This window comes from Geotrypetes seraphini, chromosome 3 (assembly GCF_902459505.1).
Source record: "Geotrypetes seraphini chromosome 3, aGeoSer1.1, whole genome shotgun sequence".
NCBI classification, from domain to species: domain Eukaryota; kingdom Metazoa; phylum Chordata; class Amphibia; order Gymnophiona; family Dermophiidae; genus Geotrypetes; species Geotrypetes seraphini.
The window spans coordinates 258,093,763-258,113,657 of record NC_047086.1 but is presented as its reverse complement, the minus strand read 5'-3'; the positions used below and the strand labels follow the sequence as shown (position 1 = coordinate 258,113,657).

Sequence of the window (19,895 nt, the reverse complement as noted above, 5' to 3'; positions counted from 1 at the left end):
TAGAATGGAGAGAAAAAATTCAAAGTAGGTCGCAAAATGAAAACTATAATTCAGGACTCGAGAAGCCATCATCGAATTCTGGTAGATGCGTCTGCCAAATCTGTCCATGGTTTTGCCCTCCCAGCCAGGAGGAGTGGAGGCATAGACCTGGGAGGGATGAGACCGCTTCAAGGAGGACTCAACCAAGAGGGACTGATGAGAGAGCTGTGCCCCATCAAAGCCCTTATGGTGTACCGTGCGGTATCTGGCATCCAACTTCCCTGGGACAGCGGGGATGGAGTAAGGAGTCTTGAAACATCTCATGAAAGTCTGGTCCAGAAGCTTATGGAGAGGTAGATGAAGAGACTCAGCAGGAGGTTGGGGAAGATGCATCGTCTCCAAATATTCCTTAGAAAACTTGGAACACGAATCCAGGGTGATATCCAGATCCACCGCCATCTGCCGCAGGAAGGATGAGAAAGATAACTGGTAAGCCAGGGCCGGGCCTCGAGACGGGCTTGAAGAAGTCGAGGCGGCCTGATCCGCTGAGGCCAAGGACCGGCAGGGAGAGAACGAACCCACAATGTCCTCGAGTTCCGGCATAGGAGGAGGAGGCGAGTAATCTGGTGAAAACTCCCGAAAGGGTTGCTTACGATGAGGCGAAGCATGCCTCGAAGAATGCCTCGATGAATGTCTCGAGCGACGACCCAAACTGTGTCGAGAAGCAGGTCTCGAGCGTCGAGGCGAGCGAAGCCCAGACAATGCAGCCATCGAGTAGATGGGGCTGGAGGCTGTGGATTGAAGCAGCGGAGGCTGAGACGAAGCCCCTCGAGGCACTCCCCAAGGCTCGAGGCTCGGCATCAAGGAGGAAGGTTCCGTTCCAGGCAAGGTGGAGGCGCCATGCATCGAGGGTATCGGTTCCAAAGGTGGCATGGGCAAAGACTCTGCTCCTTGTGAGGCATGCCCCGAAGCCAGACCAGACACTTGCCGAGACTCTGCTCCCAGCAGTGAGAGTGTACGTCAAGGAGGCACCGGAGGCGGCTCGACCTCGCGGGAGGCTTCCATGTGCCCAGGCTGGATTTGGGAGAGAAGCGTCGGCCCAATCTTAGTAAAGAGCTCGACAAATCGCTTCTTCATCATGGCATGGAACGAAGCCGCAATGGGACCTCCAGCACGGACAGCGCTAACTCGGCCGCCAGGGGGCTTGGGCTTAGAAGCCTTGGGCATCTTGAGCACCACTGGAGGAATGGGAGGCTGCATTACCTGACCTGAGGGGACAGCGGAAGGCACCGCAGCAGGTATCGGAGTCGAAGCTGGCACGAATGAGGCAGGCTTGAGCAGACTCGAGGCTGAAGCGGAAGTCGAAGGCGTGGCCCTCTGCGATGAGGGCAGCTCCGGGGACGCCTCCATGCTGAACAGCGACTCCCACAAAATGCAGCGACGCTTAAAAGCACGTGCTGTAAGTGTGGAGCAAGGCCGGCACGATTTCGGGAAATGTTGAAGCCCAAGACACTGAAGACAGCGTCGATGAGGGTCCGTCAACGAAATCACGCGCTGGCACTTGACACACTTTTTAAAACCGGTGACAGGCCGGGACATAGGCTGAAAAAGCTCCGCCACAAGATCGAAGCCGCGGGGCCGCGGCCACGCGGCCTGCCCGGTCGAACGATCAAAAGAAATTTTTTTTTTTTTTTAAAACAAGAAAACGCAACGTGAACCAACAATAATGAGCAAAGAAAACTCAAAACCGCGGACACAGAAGCACAAGTGAAGGGACTTCGCGCAGAGAGTCGAAGACGGACTTCTCAGCTCCGCGGAAGAGTAAGAACTGAGGAAACGCGCCCGGTGCATCAGAGGGGAAGGCATTCGCGCATGCGCGGTGTGGGCAACTCGAAACTTCTAAAAGTTTCTATAAGCAAGTATGCTTGTGAGATGTCCGCATTGGGGCTCCGTTGGATGACATCACCCACTAGTGAGAATACCTGCCTGTTTGTCCTGGGATAACATGTCCCTTCTCTCTTTTACTTGCTCAAGCCACACTCACTCCTTTTGACTTAGTGGCTCTTGTTGCAGGGACGCACAGACAGCGATTCACACACTGCACGTGGCTGACTCACAAGCCTTCCCTCTGCTGTCAACTCTGATGTTGGAAAGAAGGTTTCTGGGTCAGCTAAGTACAGCATGTGAACCGCAGCCTGTGCATTCCTTCAACGAGAGCCACTGAAGGCAGAAGGAGGTAACTGGGAACACCCCACCCCCCTGCTGACCCGGAAGGCTTTCTTCTGATGTCAGCTCTGACATCGGAGGGAAGCCCTCTTGGTCGGCTTCAGTGGAGGGGGAGGGCATGAAGGAGGAATCCCCAGTGGTGGCTTTGAAGGATGGTGCGTATACCACGTGTTGAGAAACACTAGTTTAAACCACATTTTGATAACTGAGGTTGTTCCTGTCCAAACCTCTAGAGGGAGCAAGAGCACAGGTCTGCCTGCATTCCACAGCACACTTCACTCTAGAACAGGGATCTCAAAGTCCCTCCTTGAGGGTCGCAACCCAGTCGGGTTTTCAGGGATTTCCCCAATTAATATGCACTGAAAGCAGTGCATGCACATAGATCTCATGCATATTCATTGGGGAAAACCTGAAAACCCGACTGGATTGTGGCCCTCAAGGAGAAGACTTTGAGACCCCTGCTCTAGAACTTTTCCCTTCAGTCACGTGGGGAGTAGTAAGCTGCTAGAACCTGAAGGTTTGGGGCTTGGCTGCACTTTTTTAAACAGGAAAGCAGAGCAACTAGAAGAGAGGAATGCCAGACTCAAGAGAAACAGAGAAATCACAGGGCTGAGAGTTCTGAATGGCAGTGAGAAGCTGGTGGCCATGGACATTGAGGAGGCTGGAGAAGTGCTGACAGAGCCAGATAACCAAGGGGTCCAGTGTATGAAAGTGGAGCTTATGGAGAACTGCAAGATCAAGACCAGCAGACAGAAATATGCTGCACTTTAAAAGGCAAGTGAGAAATAATGCCTTACTTTGAATCATTTGCAAACTGTGACTTGTTTGAGGAATTGAAAGACTTGAATTTTTCTGCTGGTGACCGAAAAGCATTTTTGTTTGCTAACCTTATATTTTTGAAGAGCTGAGAAAATTTTGGTTTTCTTACCGTGGGGGTTGGGCTTTCTGGAGCTCTTGAGAATTGTGGGAGCTCTGTGCTAATGTATGGTGGGAAATGAGGGTCTATTATTGAATATAATTCCAACACACAGAGCACACTCTTATACCAGCCCTAGCACTGGGATGGGGTAGGCAATTCCAGTCCTCGAGAGTCGGAGCCAGGTCAGGTTTTCAGGATATCCACAATGAGTATGTATGAGATGGATTTGCATGCACTGCCTCCTTGAGATGCAAATCTATCTCATGCATATTTATTGTGGATATTCTGAAAACCGGACCTGGCTCCGGCTCTCAAGGACCGGAATTGGCTACCCCTGGGCTAGGCTACAGGACGCAAGCCCAGAGTGGAAAGATTACGAAAGAACTGTTTGTTTTGTTTGTGCTGATAAACTGAAAGGATTAAAGGCTTAGTGAACCCAGGACTGTTTGCTGAAATCTTACCTATTTTGGAAAGGTGCTTGAAATTATATTTTTGTTTCCTGCAATTTGCTATGAACTGAAGGTTATTTGCAGGTATTTATTTTGTACTTGGAGCAGTGGAGGGTTAAGTGACTTGCCTATAGTCACAAGGAGCTGCAAACTCAGTCCCCAGATTCTTAGGCCGCTGTACTAATCACTAGGCTACTCCTTCACTCCATAACGGCAGATAAAGATCTGTACAGTCCATTCAGTCTGCCCAACAAGATAAACTCAAAGAATGATGTGATACTACATATGCATACTTGATTTCTCCTTGCCATTTTCAGGGTACAGACCGTAGAAGTATGCCCAAAATTGGCCTACCTACATATAGTTAAGCTGTGGAACGCGTTGCCAGAGAATATGGTAAGAGCGAATGTGTAGCCAGTTTTAAGAAAGGTTTAGAACATAAGAATTGCCAACTCCGGATCAGACCTTAGGTCCATCAAGTCCGGTAATCTGCACTCGCGGAGGCCCCGCCAGGTGTACCCTGGCATAGATTTAGTCCCCATAACTCTGTGCCACTCATAAGGAGATGTGCATCTAGTTTACTCTATGCCACTCATAAGGCGATGTGCATCTAGTTTACCCTTAAATCCTAGAACAGTGTATTCCGCAATTACCTCCTCTGGGAGAGCATTCCAGGTGTCCACCACTCACTGCATGAAACAGAACTTCCTGATATTTGTCCTGGACTTGTCCACCCTCAGCTTTAGTCCATGCCCTCTTGTCCTTGTCACATTGGACATTGTAAATAACTTTTTCCTGCTCTATTTTGTCGATTCCTTTCAGTATTTTGAAAGTCTCGATCAGATCCCCTCACAGTCTTCTCTTTCCAAGGGAGAACAGCCCCAGTCTCCTAAGTTGTTCCTCGTAATCCAGGTTCTCCATACCTTTCACTAGCTTCGTTGCTCGTCTCTGCACCCTCTCCAGCAGTTTTATATCCTTTTTTGGATATGGAGACCAATGCTGGATGCAGTATTCCAAGTGTGGTCTGACTATCGCTCTATAAAGCGGCATTATAACTTTCTCCGATCTACTCGTGATTCCCTTTTTTATCATGCCTAGCATTCTATTTGCTTTCTTCGCCACCACCACCACACATTGCGCCAACAGTTTCAGGGTCCTCTCTAACAGTACGCCCAGATCCCTTTCTTGTTCGGTCTTTCCCAGAGTTGCACCTGACATTCTATACTTGTGTTCCTTATTCTTTCTGCCTAAATGCATCACTTTGCTTTTTTCCACATTAAACTTCATCTGCCATTTCTCTGCCCATTTCTCCAATCGACTCAAGTCGCTCTGGAGTTCCTCGATATCCTTCTGCAATCTGATTGCTTTGGCATAACTTTGTGTCATGTAATGTAATGTAATTTATTTCTTATATACCGCTACATCCGTTAGGTTCTAAGCGGTTTACAGAAAATATACATTAAGATTAGAAATAAGAAAGGTACTTGAAAAATTCCCTTACTGTCCCGAAGGCTCACAATCTAACTAAAGTACCTGGAGGGTAATAGAGAAGTGAAAAGTAGAGTTAGAGGAAAAATAAAAATAAAATAATCTGCAAACTTGATGATTTCACTGAATGTTTCCTCTTCTAGGTCATTGATGAAAATATTAAATAAGACTGTGTACCCCAAGTACCGAGCCCTGGGGTACACCGCTAGTCAAGTTCCTGGAGGAAAAGTCCATAGTCTGTTATTGAGAAAAACATGGGGGAAGCCACTGCTTGTCCTGTATCAGTTGTATGCAATATTGCTACTCCTTGGGTTTTGGCCAGGTACTAGTGACCTGGATTGGCCACCATGAGAACGGGCTACTGGACTTGATGGACCATTGGTCTGACCCAGTAAGGCTATTCTTATGTTCTTATGTTATAATTAAAATAAATCTATTCATAAAGCTAAATTTATACCCACATTTCATTTCAAAATTTTGCCTTGTATAATTGAAAAGCTCATTTATCAATGTGGTTTATAGTTATAGATATGTTTTTTAGAGAATGACACAGGGACAAATTTGTCCCCATCCCTGCGGGATCTCAATATTGTCACAAGCCTCAAACATTTATGATTTTAAATTGTTCGAGACTTGTGCACATGAGGACAGAGCTTGCAGGAATGGGACAGGGACATGGACATAGCTCGTGGAGACAGGATGGGGGATAGAGCAATCCTGTGGGGAAGGGAAGGGGATAGAGAGATCCCATGGGAATGGGGAAAATTTGTCCCCGTGTCATTCTCTAGGTATATATTAGACACACACACATTTAAAAACAGAATATACACTTTAAAAATAGAATATGTTGTATTTGGCATTCCTTACCTACATTTCTCAAACACTGTACTGTGACAGCAAATCCCTTTGTTCGTGGCAGCAGGTGGTATTTCAGTTTAGCCAGGCCTTTGGCTTCAGCTACCTGCATACTGATTTTATGTTTCTTCTCTGTGAACCGTGTACCTTCACAGTGGATCAAAAACTGAAAGTGACAGTGTACAGTTAGACAAAAAATTTCAGGTAACCTGTCTGGGTGGAAAAACTAATCAAATTAACAATACTTTTCCCTCTATTCTTACTAAATGAAACAATTACAGGGATAATTTTATAAATGTTTTTCTATGGGCAAAGCCAGTTTTGCATGTGAAAAGGCATTTTAAAACACTGCATGGCCATATATGGCTGTAAAAGTACAGTACATAATCAATACAGTGCATAATCCCAGTACAGTACATAATCCCTGCCTATGGGTGGAGCTAGGGTAAGAGTTGCAATGTTGGTATGCATTTTATAAAATATGACCATCTCTGGGAAAAGATGACTAAAATCTCCAGAAACACAAAAATGAGGATTTAAGGAATTCTGTTACAGCAGACAATTTGAAATTCAGAAGTTCATACTAGAGCTGTACTGAATAGCATATTTTACTATCCGTCCGAATATGAATAATAACATAGTAAATGACGGCAGATAAAGACCCAAGTGGTCCATCCAGTCTGCCCAACCATATATGCTCCATAAATTAATTTAGTTTAAATGATCCTTTTACTTAGATATTTCTGGGCCAGAAACTCAGAGCTCTGCCCAGTAGTGTGCTTAGGTTCCATCTACTGGAGTCTCCATCAAAGCTCACTTCAGCCTATCATAACCATCTCAGCCATCAAAACCCTCCCCAGCCCATCCTCAACTGAATGACCAAGCCTGCACAGTACTGGCCTTAGTTCCTTCAATGTATACCCATTGTTTTCTGTGTTCATCCCACACTTGTTTGAACTTTGTCACTGTTTTCTTCTTCACCACCTCCCTCGGAAGTGCATTCCACGCATCAACCACCCTCTCCATAAAGAAGAATTTCCTAACATTACTCTTGAATCTACCACCCCTCAGCATCAAATTATGCCCTCTGGTTTTACCATTTTCCTTTCTCTGGAATAGATTTTGTTCTACGTAAATACCTTTGAAGTATTTGAACGTCTGAATCATATCTTCCCTGTCCCTTCTTTCCTCTAGGGTATACATATTCAGGGCTTCCAGTCTATACTCATACGTCTTCTGGCACAAACTGCCTACCATTTTGTCGCCTTCCTCTGGACCACTCCAAGTCTTTTTATGTCCTTTGCCAGATACAGTCTCCAAAATTGAACACAATACTCCAAGTGGGGCCTCACCTTCGACCTGTACAGGGGCATCAATACCTTCTTTCTTCTACTGGTCACGCCTCTCTCTATACAGCCTATCATCCTTCTGGCAACAGCCACCGTCTTGTCACATTATTTCTTCACCTTTAGACCTTCAGACACTATCACCCCAAGGTCCCTCTCCCCATCCATGCATATCAGCCTCTCACCTCCCAGCACATACGGCTCCTTCTGATTTCTAATCCCCAAATGCATTACTCTGCACTTCTTTGCATTGAATTTTAGTTAAGAACATAAGAAGTTGCCTCCGCTGAGTCAGACCAGAGGTCCATCGCGCCCAGCGGTCCGCTCCCGCGGCGGCCCATCAGGCCCATTGCCTGAGCAGTGGTCCTTGACTATTTCTATAACCTATCTCTACTCCTATCCCTATAACCTAACCTCAACCCTTATCTGTACCCCTCAATTCCTTTGTCCTCTAGGAACCTATCCAAACCTTCTTTGAAGCCCTGTAACTTGTTCCGGCCTATCACAGCCTCTGGAAGCGCGTTCCATGTATCCACCACCCTCTGGGTGAAAAAGTACTTCCTAGCGTTTGTTTTAAACCTGTCCCCTTTCAATTTCTCCGAGTGCCCCCTTGTACTTGTGGTTCCCCATAATCTGAAAAATCTGTCCCTGTCCACTTTTTCTATGCCCTTCAGGATCTTGAAGGTTTCTATCATGTCTCCTCTAAGTCTCCGCTTCTCTAGTTGCCAGATATTAGACTTTTGCAGATCCTTTTTCATGTTTTCCACTCCCTCCTCGGTGTCTACTCTGTTACAAATCTTGATATCATCCGCAAAAAAGCAAACTTTTCTTTCTAGCCCTTAGGCAATGTCGCTCACAAACATATTGAACAGGATCGGCCCCAGCAACAATCCCTGAGGGACTCCACTACTCACCTTTACCTCCTCCGAGCAAATTCCGTTAACCATCACCCTCTGGTGTTTGTTGAGATGATGCGGTATACAAATCTAAGGTTTAGTTTAGTTTTAGTTTAGTCGGTCAACCAGTTTCTAATCTAGTTCACCACTTTGGGTCCTAACTTCAGCCCATCAAGTTTATTCAAGAGCCTTCTATGAGGAACCGTGTAAAAGGCTTTGCTGAAATCTAAGTAAATTACATCTAGCATATGCCCTTGATCCAATTCTCCAGTCACCCAATCAAAGAATTCAATCAGATTCGTCTGATACAATTTACCTTTTGTAAAACCATCTTGCCTTGGATCCTGTAACTCATTTGATTCTAGGAATTTCACTCTTCTTTCCTTCATAAATGCTTCCATTATTTTTCCAATAACCGAAGTGAGGCTTACCGGCCTGTAGTTTCCTGCTTCATCTCTGCGACCACATTTGTGAATAGGGACCACATCCGCTCTTTTTTAATCCCCAGGAAACATTCCCGTCTCCAAAGATTTGTTGAACAAATCTTTAATAGGACCCGCCAGATATTCTCTGAGCTCCCTCAATATAACAAATAATAAAAGAAGCAACATGAAATCAGAGATCAAGTATTTATTTCAATAGGATTTAGCACAGTAGAGACTATTCCATGCATCTACCATCCTTTCTATAAAAAAGGAAATACTTTTTTTACAGAAAGGGTGGTAGATGCGTGGAATAGGCTCCTGGTAGAGCTGGTGGAGACAAAGACTGTGTCTGAATTCAAGAAAGCTTGGGACAGACACGTGGGCTCTCTTAGAGAGAGGAGAAGATAGTGGATGTTATGGATGGGCAGACAGGGTGGGCCATTTGGCCTTTATCTGCCATCATACTTCTATGTTTCTATATACACCTTCTTTGGAGCAGATGTAAATTTCTTCCTGTCGATTTGTGTACTATGGAAGTTTGTTCTGAGTGCATATTTAATAAACACACATAGGCATTCCTTTTTAAACTTTCCACATAGCACATATTCATATTGGGAGTAATTTTATATCAAGATGCCTTTGTTGCTTCTACCAAAACAGTATATAAATTTGTTCATAAAAGGACTGATGTTAGTTATCCCATCTTTAAGGGGGTAATTTTTGGTGCTTGCAAGTTTGCAGGTTTGTTTTACCCATAGACTTGTGAACGTGTTTCCAAATTGCAAATAGAGAGGAACAGGTGAACACAATTTGATTGTTGTTGTTGTTAGGTGCCATCTACTCATATTTGAGTCCTAGTGACTTGATGAATTGCGGATCTAAAAAAAATATCAATTTTGTGCTAGTCCAGAAAAGTCCTCCAGCATCATTCCCATGGTTGTTTTCAACATGTCCAGTCATCTGATTGCAGGTCACCATTTTCACCTGGTTCAAGTTTTATTAAAAATTTTTTATACTGCTCAAATTTTTAAGCGGTGTACAAATAATATTTTAAAAAAATTTTTTTCCCGAAAACAACAGAAATGTGGGTTAAAACTTTACAAAAATAGACCTCATGGGGAGTTAGTAATACAAATAATACACAAACTTTAGACAAACATGAAAAAGAGGGAAAAATATTCTTCCCAAACATGATGTCCATCTCCAGTGATCTCTCTCTTCTGATGGTGTGACCAAAATAAGATAGTCGTAACTTCAACATCTGGGCTTCGAGTGACATAGCCGGTTTGATCTCTTTCAGAATCAATTTGTTAGTTCTTCTGGAAGCCCATGGCACACCTAAATCCTTCTCCAGCACCAAAGCTCAAATAATTCAATCTTCTTTCTGTCTTTTTTCCTTAGTGTCCAGCTTTCGCATCTGTAACTGACCACTGAGAAAATGAGTGCATAGACAAGTCTGATCTTCGTTTAGCGTGTTACCTTCTTGCTTTTGAATACTTTGTCAAGAGCCTTCATTGAAGAACGACCAAGTGCTATTCTCTGGAGTATTTCCTCCCTGCTAGTTGCTTCTTTGTTTACAAAAGAGCTCAGGAGAGATTAAGTTCCTGCACAGCTTTGCCTCTCCCAGTCCCATTTGTACTGTGAACAGTCTAAATACGAGGGTCATTTCATAAATAATGCACACAATTTTTTAAAATTTACATGTTTTGGGTTTTTTTCAAGTATTTCTTTACAATCCTTCAATATAGTCTCCCTGCTTTGCAATGATCGAGTCCCAAAGTCCAGAAAACTTCATTATTCCATCCAAGACACCGTTTTAGTTCAGTTGCCAAATGGTTCAGGTCAGTGGCATAACAAGGGGGGGGATGGGGAGGTGGTCCGTCCTGAGTGCACGCCCTAAGGGGGTGCACAGCTGGCCACCCACCGGGGAACAGGCTGCCGCTGGGGAAAGGCTGCCACTGCAACTGCCACAATCAGGAACAAGCCGGCGCCGAGTTCTCCCTCCCTGCTTTTCTTCCCCGCGGGGCCGACCAACTCTTGCCACCCGACGTCAATTCTGACGTTAGAGAGGACGTTCTGGGCCAGCCAATCGCTGGCTGGCTGGCCCAGAACGTCCTCTCCAACGTTAGAATTGACGTCGGGCGGCGAGAGTTGGTCAGCCCCACGGGGAAGAAAAGCAGGGAGGAAGAACTCGGCGCCGGCCTGTTCCCGATAGCGGCAGTGGCAGCCTTTCCCCGCATGTTTCCCAATGGCGGTGGCATGGGGGAGGGCAGGGAGAAAGAAAGAAAGAAAGGAGGGACAGGGAGCCAGAAAGAAAGAAAGGGGGCAGGGTGAAACAAAGAAAGAAAGAAAAAATATGGGGCACAGAGAGAGAGAAAGACAGACAGAGAAAGAAAGGGGGCATGGAGAGAGAAAGAAAGAAGGGGAGAGGGTGAAAGAAAGAAAGACATGGGGCACGGAGAGAGAAAAACAGACATAGAGAAAGAAAGGGGGCATGGAGAGAGAAAGAAAGAAGAGGAGAGGGTGAAACAAAGAAAGAAAGAAATGGGGCAAGGAGAGAGAGAGAAGAGAGAGAAAGACAGACATACAGAAAGAAAGGGGGCATGGAGAGAGAAAGAAAGAAGGGGCAGAGTGAAAGAAAGAAAGAAATAGGGCACTGAGAGAGAGAGAAGAGAGAGAAAGACAGACATACAGAAAGAAAGGAGGCATGGAGAGAGAAAGAAAGAAGGGGCAGGGTGAAAGAAAGAAAGAAATAGGGCACTGAGAGAGAGACAGACAAAGAGAAAGAAAGGGGGCATGGAGAGAGAAAGAAGAAGGGGCAGGGTGAAAGAAAGAAAAAAATTGGGCACGGAGAGAGAGAGAAGAGAGAGAAAGACAGACATACAGAAAGAAAGGGGGCATGGAGAGAGAAAGAAAGAAGGGGGCAGGATGAAGCAAAGAAAAAGTTGGGGGAGGGAATGAGGTCTGGAGGAGAGGAAGCATACAGGAGGCTGAAAGAAGGGAAGAAATATTGGATGCACAGTCAGAAGAATAAAGTGTAACCAGAGACTGATGAAATTACCAAACAAAGGCCCCCTTTTACTAAACTGCAATAGCGGTTTTTAGAGCAGGGAGCCTATGAGCGTCGAGAGCAGCGTGGGGCATTCATCACAGCTCCCTGCGCTAAAAACCGCTTTCGCGGTTTAGTAAAAAGGGAGGGGGTATATTTGTCTATTTTTGTACAATTGTTACTGAGGTGACATGGCATAAAGTCATCTGCCTTGACTTTTTTGAAAACCCGCGGAATATAAATGATAATTAACATTTTCTCTGCGTACAGTGTGCTTTGTGTTTTTAAAATTTTATTGTTGGTAGATCATTTTGACTTGGCCATGAAGGTAAGGGGGATGGAGGGAGGGAGGGGAGCTGCTGAAAGACATCTAGGAATCCTTGCAGGCTTACTGTGCAGGGAATTATTTTTGTAAAATCATGTTTTGTTATGTGACTGGCATTATTTAGACTTTAATTTCTATGAATGAATAGAATGAAAATGATATAAAATTACTTGCTTGTTTTTATGTGCGTGTGCTTAAGGGAAATGGGGAAGAAAGAGTGGGGAGAAGACACTGATTTATAAATTTACAATTGTACAGAATATTGTTTCTTTTTGTACTTTAATATAATAAGTTCAATATAAAACAATTCAAGGCTTGTGTGGATGGAATCAGGTGGTTTGCAGGGATGGGGACCGAGTTTACGGGGATTAGTCCAATAAAATGGTATTTTCTTATTTCTCATTATTTGTTTTATTTTTATCTTATTTACATCTACTGTCTTTATATTTTGCACAGTATTAGAGGACATGTATTACTGTTTTTGCGGTGTTGTGGTGTTGCACTATATGCAGAGTCTGGATTTTGGTGGTTCAGTTTAACTTTTGTCTACATATTTCTATTTTTACTTTGTGATTATTCCATATTGGGCGAGGGTGTATCTCTGTTCTGTGTGTATGAAAAGAACATAGTTTTCAGTTGGCATTGACTGCAGGATCAATTGACTGTGCGGGATCTGGCTTGTTTAGTTTTACAATGTATGTGTTGGTGTTCTAGTGCTCACTGCAGTGTTTAAGATGCTGCCTTCTCCTAGGTACACTCTTGTTGTGCGATATGTGGACTGTTACTAAAAATCATATTTTTCATATAGATGGGGGGGGGGGGGTTGTCAAAAAATGATGGGCCCTGGGTGTCACATATGCTAGGACCGCTACTGGTTCGGGTACCGGCGAAAGAAAGCTCTTCCAGAGATATAAAACAATGTCCATGCATAGATTGTTTCAACTTTGGAAAAAGGTCGAAGTCTGGTGGACTCATGTCTGAACTGTAGGGAGCATGAGGTAACACCGCCCAGCCATATTCGCGTAGTTTTTCAATGAGTGGAGAGCTCCATCTTCCCCACGACCAAAAAAATTTTGATGAGCTCAATCAAAAGTCAAACAAATTATGATTTTTGCTTATGATCATGAAGACATCATCATCACAGACAAAGTTCCATGTGGAAGAAGTGTCACAGCAGTATATTATCATGATTTTTTGCAAAAAATGCGCTGAAAAATGCAAAAAAACCCAACCTCAGTTGCTCTTGGCTTAGCCAATCATTCTTCATGACAATGCTCACCCACACAAAGGGAATGTCATTGAAAAACTACACGAATACAGCTGGGAGGTATTACCTCATGCTCCCTACAGTCCAGACATGAGACCTTTTTCCAAAGTTGAAACAACCTATGCTTTGACATCGTTTTGCATCCCTGGAAAAGCTTTCTTCTGCCAGTACCCGAGCCATTTGGCAACTGAACCAAAACGGTGTCTTGGATAGCATAATGAAGCTTCCCGGACGTTGGGACTTAGTCATTGCAAAGTAGGGAGACTAAATTGAAGGACTGCAAAGAAATACAGTCAAACCTCAGTTTGCGAGTAACCCGGTTTACGAGTGTTTTGCAAGACGAGCAAAACATTCACACAAAACTTGTCTCGCAAACCGAGTGTTGACTCGATTTGCTAGCACCCACCCTGAGAACCAGCATTACTTCCTCCCCCCACTCACAAAGGCCCCCCCCCACGCAAACCGGCACCCTCCGCCCAACCAACTTTAACTCACCCCCCATCGGGCACTGGCACGCAGCCCACAGGACGTGCCAGTGCCGCTTGAAGATCTTCTTCCTGCCTCTTCCGGCTTTGAGCATGTATCTGCGCATGCTCAAGCCCTTCTAATTCTCCCTCTCACTGAGATTCTCGGGGAGGGGGTGCCGATTCGAGCGGGGGGGCCTTTGCGAGCGGGGGGAGCGATCTCGGTTCTCCTGCCGGTGCCAGACGGGGAGGGGGGGTGAGTTCAAGTTGGTCGGGTGGGGGGTGCCGGTTCACGCGAGGGGGGGGCCTTTGTGAGCAGGGGGGGGGAGCAGCGCCGTTGGCCTCAGGGGGTGGGTGGGAACGTATCAAAGCGAGTTTCCATTATTTCCTATGGGGAAACTCGCTTTGATATACGAGTATTTTGGTTTACGAGCATGCTTCTGGAACGAATTATGCTCGTAAACCAAGGTTCCACTTTACTTGAAAAAAAAAATAAAACATGTAAATTTTAAAAGTGTGCATTATTTATGAAATGACCCTCGTATTTTTACCCAACCATGACCCATTAGATCAGTGGTCTTCAATGCAAGGCCAGTGAGCCAGTGGTAGCCCTCCATGACCTCTTGGATGGCCCCAATCCTTTACCTGATTCCATTTCCCCCTTCCTCCTCTGGCAGAATCCAGTACCTTCTTACCCTTACTCTTTCCAGTGCTGCATTCTTCACTCTTCAGGCCATAGGCAGCATGATTGAAGTAAACACACTGCCTTCAGCAGCCCCAGAAGCTTTCCCTTTGCTATAGCTTCTTGGCCCCACAAAGGCAGTAAGCTTCCAGGGCCGCTGAAGGCAGCATGTTTACTTCACTCATGCTGCTCACAACCCGAAGAGTGAAAAGAGTACAGCACTGAGTGGAAAAGGAAGGTCACGAAGGCACCGGTTAGGGGTAGGGGAGGGGGAAAGAAATTGCAGGAGGAGGGTAGGAGAGAGATGCTGGATCATGGGACTGGGGAGGAAAGGGAAAGAAAGAGATGTCAGATCTCCTGGGGAAGAAAGGGAAGGGGAGGACAGAGATGCCAGACTACAGGAAGGGGGGGCAGAGGAAAAAGAGATCCTATGAATTACAGGACTCGAGGCAACATGGATTCACTAGAGGTAGGTCTTGTCAAACAAATCTGATCACTTTCTTTGACTGGGTGACCAGAGAAGTGAATAGAGGGAGTGCACTAGATGTAGTGTATTTAAATTTTAGCAAACCCTTGACAGTGTTCCACCCAGGTGTCTAATAAATAAAGTGAGTACACTCAGGACAGGCCCCAAAGTGACAAGACTGGGTCAGATTTTGGTTGAGTGGAAGGTGACAGAGGGTATTGGTCAATGGAGATCTCTCTGAGGAAAGGCATGTTACCAGTAATGTGGCTCAAGGTTCGATTCTTGGGCCTGTTCCTTTTAATATTTTTGTGATATTGCTGAAAGGCTGTCAAGTAAGATTTTCCTCTTTGTGGATGATACCAAAGTTTGCAATAGAGAAGACACCCCTAATGGTATGAATAATATGAGGAAGGACCTAGCGAAGCCAAAACATTTGTCCAGCTAGAAATCTAATTTTTTTTTGTCATTTTTGAAAAAAACAGAAGTCTAAATTAAATACATCCAAAACAAGTCATTTGCATGTAGGAAGTGGCCACCATTTATAATGGACTGGCCCCACAGACATGCAATCACAGCAGTAGGGCACCCTAGGGGACACTGCTGTGAACTTCACATTAAGGGTGTCAGGTACCCATCTCACCATAACCCTGTACATTTTATAGTGAGCCCTCACCTACCTGTACACTAACCAAATGGCCCTTATGCCTGCAGGTGTCACCTATATGGCGTATGGTAGGATTTTGGTGGATTCACACTTTCCACCAGAAGTCTATTAGTTAGGGTGATATATGGGACTGGGTCCCCTTCTCTGCAGTCCACTGCACTGCTCATTAGGCTATTCTAGGGGCTTGCAGCTCTACTAGGACTGGCCATAGTATCTGCAGCTGTCATAGAGACAGATATGTACTGTTTCATAAAGATATTTGGATGGTGGGAGGGGGAGTCAATAACCACTGAGGGAGTGTGTAGGGGCCATATTTTCATCCCTCTAGTTGTCATCTGGTGAGTTTGGGTACTTTTTTGGCCCTTATATGTTTGATAAACAGATCTAGCCCAAAATGTTCAAATTGTGCCCTGGACATCTTGAAAAGTTTGATTGTCGCTGTAAAACATTTCACTCTAATCCCACCCAAAACACACCTCTAACCTGCCCCCTTAAGATTTAGATGCACTGGAGACAAAACAATCAGAAAAACATCTAGAAAGTCAGTTTCGAAAATGCCCACCTGGACATTTAGATTAGTAAGATGTCCATGTGCCAGTTTATGCCATCTTTTGGACGTCTATCATTTTGAAAATGAGCTCCTCAGACTAATAATACAAATCACCCAAAATAAAGACAATGTTAATGGTCAGCTGCTATCTTTGATATATGTATGCACAATTTTATAATTTTATTTAGCATATATAATTCTTTAAAGCATGTATAATTCTTTGTAACATGTTTATGTAGAATTATGTAATAATGTGCTGTTTGTAACCTGCCTAGAACTCTAATGAGGATTTTGGCGGAATAGATTGCACATAACACAACATAACAAATTGTATTCCATATTGGGAGATGCAATCCAGGAAAATGATCTTGGCATCACTGTTGAAAATACAATGTAATCTATGGTTCAGTATGCTGTGGCTGTCAAAAAACACACAGAATGAAAGGTATTGGAAAAGAAATGAAGAATAAAGCAGAGAATATAATAACACCTCTGCATCAATCCATAGTAGAACCACACAGAGAAAGGCAACAAAAATGATAAGAGAAGCAGTCTTTCCATATGGAAAAAGCCTAGAGGAGATGATGGAAGTCCAAAAAAGCAAAGGAGGGGGGGGGGGGGGGAGGGGGTGGAGCGAGTAAATACAGAATAATTTTTTACCTTTTCAATAAACAAGTAAGGTTAGAGGGACACTCCATGAGGCCAATAAGTAGAACATTCAAAGCAAATGGATGTATTTTTTCACCCAATGCACAACTAAGATGTGATTAATGTAGTTAATACTGGGTTTAAAAAAATAATTTAGATAAGTTCCTGGAAGAAAAAGACAGAAGAACCTTAAAGTTCCACAAATTGCAAAAGCTTGAAACAATACACAGTAGGCACTGGAAACAACTTTGGGGATGAATGCAAAACTCACAGCAATTTCCTCTTACCCAGCAAACTAAAACAAAATACATCTGCTAGTGAAGGACCAATCCGTATCTAAATATCAGGAGTAGGGCAGGTAATGTGAAGATATTAAAAGCTAGGGTCCTCACACTTTCCTCCCACTCGCAGCATGTCAACATCATACTCTCTCTCTCTCTCTCTCTCCATTCAGGCCATCCACAGCACTTTTCTCCAACCAGTCCCTCAGCCCATACCACACTCTTTTCATTTATTTATTTATTTTTTTACTTTCCTCTAATTTCTTTCCTCACTCCTCCTTGTCCTCTTTTCCCCTCCCTACTCCCTCTGCACTTTTTAATTTTTTTACACACGCATAATTTGATGTTTTACATTTGGGGGCAAGGAATTTAATGGTTCTTTTCCTGCTCCACTCCCTAAATCTATTTTAGCCTGTTCTGCCTCTCATTTCCCCTTGACTCAGACTACTGGGCTTGATGGACCTTTAGTCTGACCCAGTAAGGCTGTTCTTAAGTTCAGAACCCTTTTCTCAGCTTATCTCCCCTATCAGCACCGCTCCTCTTTGAACCCCACAGTTTCTCTCCCTGTCCTCATCTCCGTTTCTCTTTCTTCAGCACATTCCTCACCCACTTATTTTTATCACAGCTTATCCACTCTAGCTTGCAATCACAGCCCATCCACCCCAACTTGCATTTACATTCTATACCGCTTCCCTCAAAAAAATGTCTTCCAGTTCTCAATGCCTGTCTAAGCTTTCTTTCCTCATACCTTTCCCAGTACCTCCCTCAGCACTTCTCCCCCTCTAACCTACAGTGCAACTCTTCTCTGCTTCCTGCTTTTAACCCATTGCTCAGATATTCCTTAGACAGCCAATAAGCTGCAGAGGCAGGACCAATAGCTCAGGAGACAGGAACCTTCAATTCTGCTTTCCCCTGCAGCCTACTGACTGGCAAAGAAAAGTCTAACCAATGTTGTTTCCTAAGATAATGGTCCTGCTTCCATTGAAACTTATTGGCTAGCTAAGAAATATCTGACCAATGGGCTATAGTGGGAGGCGGGAGCAGTAGTTACAGAGACATAGCCTTTCTTCTTGCTTTCCCCTGCAGTCTACACAACTGAAGATTTCAGCTCTGATGTCTGGGAAGTGTTGGAAAGAATATTGGGGGTGCTTAGCACCCACAGAGCTGGTACCTATGACAGTTGGAATGACCAAACAAAAAGAGGGTGATCCAGCATAGAACTGTCCTTTATTATAATACAGCACATCAATCTTTGATGGTCGAGTGCATATGGACTTGACATAGGCTGTGTTTCAATTCTACTGCCTGCATCAGGAGCCCATGAGATCATTTTGAATGACAGTATACCAAATCTTTGAAATAAATTATGAACACATCTAATATTTTTAAAGACTTCCTTCTGAACATTTCACTATGCATGCTGTATCTGTGCAACTCTTGTTTTTGTGTGTAAACATTTTAGTGATGATAACAGTAATACACACCAAAAGGAATAAGATATCCAATGCAACATTAATGTTAAAGCAAGAGTAGGAAAACACCAGTCATCAACTTTAAACAGTTGTGTCCCAATACCTTTTGCCCTCCCCCACCTCATACCCCTGACCCTAATCACAGAATCTGCAACTGTCACAGCAACTCTTGTTTTTGATTTTCATGATGATCAGCAAATGCTATAGAAGTTCCTATATTTACATTTACATAGATTTATGTGTGGCTAGAATAGTGAAGTAGTAAGAGTTTAAAATACTATCAACTGAATTATAAAAAAATAATACAGCTATTATAAAATATTGATAAAACCAAAACAACAACAAACAATATAGTAATATTTTAATGAATAGATCAGTTTGTTATCCTTTCCTTTTTTTACTTTACAAAAGGAAATGAGGGAAGATTCTGTTCATTAAAGCGAGATAAAGAATAGTTATGCCCTTTATTTTAAAACTTCATAGTATTTAGCAGGTATCATGTTTATTAATGTTAAATATAAATACTGACCATGTCACATTAATTTTCAGAAGTTTGATGAAATATAGACTTAAGGTTACCATATGGCTCCAGAAAAAGGAGGATGGTTTGAGACATTCAGATTTTATTTCCACTGAAAGCAATGGAAGTAAAATCCAGATGTCTCAATCTGTCCTCCTTTTTCTGGAGCCATATGATAATCCTATATAGACAATTATAAACAATTTAGCCACTTTCCCCCATCCCAGAATGTCCACTTTTGCAATAATTTTCCACAAATAAAGCTGTACTGGTTTGGGATCAGTGGTGGCCTAAGCTTCCCATTCTCCACTCCTCACTTTCTAGCTGTACTGAATCAAAGGAAGCAATTTCCCACAATTCAAAAAAGTTCTAGGTGAGCAACCTTATATAACCTAGAAAAGTATCAGCACTTTCATTTTGTTACATGCTAGTATTTGAAAATAATCTAACAATGGAAATAGTGGAGGAACAAATATATAAATGTATAATAGTCCTGAAACTGTCTTCAAATAATACGCTAATAATCAGCGCTCATATTGTAATAGAGAGGTGGAAGAAAACCCATCAAACTATAAGTTAGCGCTAACTTATGCTTCTAATTTAACCAATCGTAGGCACAAAAAACCTCCACACCCCTACTGAATAATAGGAACAAACAGCATACTTGTTCAAAACAAAAATGTGCAAATTTTCTTCTCATGTAACAAGGTCCCCCGATGAAGGCCATCGTTTTGTGGTTAAACAACCACTTCTTCAGGGAATAAGGAAACAATCTGTGATATGCAAAAGAAAAAAAAATCTCAGCCATTACATGCATACTCAAAAAATATTTTTAAAACCCAATATATTCATACTGAGCAAATACTGTTTCTCCAACGAGTGAGTGAACAAACATGGCACCTCAGCATTTTTGTCCCCATAGGA

The 19,895-nt window shown here is 43.6% G+C and overlaps 1 protein-coding gene across 3 annotated transcripts in view; it reads right to left on the bottom strand.

The window, feature by feature from the left end:
* Positions 1 to 19,895, bottom strand: part of AGPAT4 (1-acylglycerol-3-phosphate O-acyltransferase 4) — a 245,138-nt gene that overhangs the window by 101,912 nt on the left and 123,331 nt on the right. For all 3 annotated transcript variants that reach the window (XM_033939936.1, XM_033939938.1, XM_033939937.1), the window contains one exon: positions 5,929 to 6,082. In XM_033939936.1, coding sequence (XP_033795827.1) covers positions 5,929 to 6,082 — 154 coding nt within the window. The remainder of the gene's footprint in view (positions 1 to 5,928; positions 6,083 to 19,895) is intronic.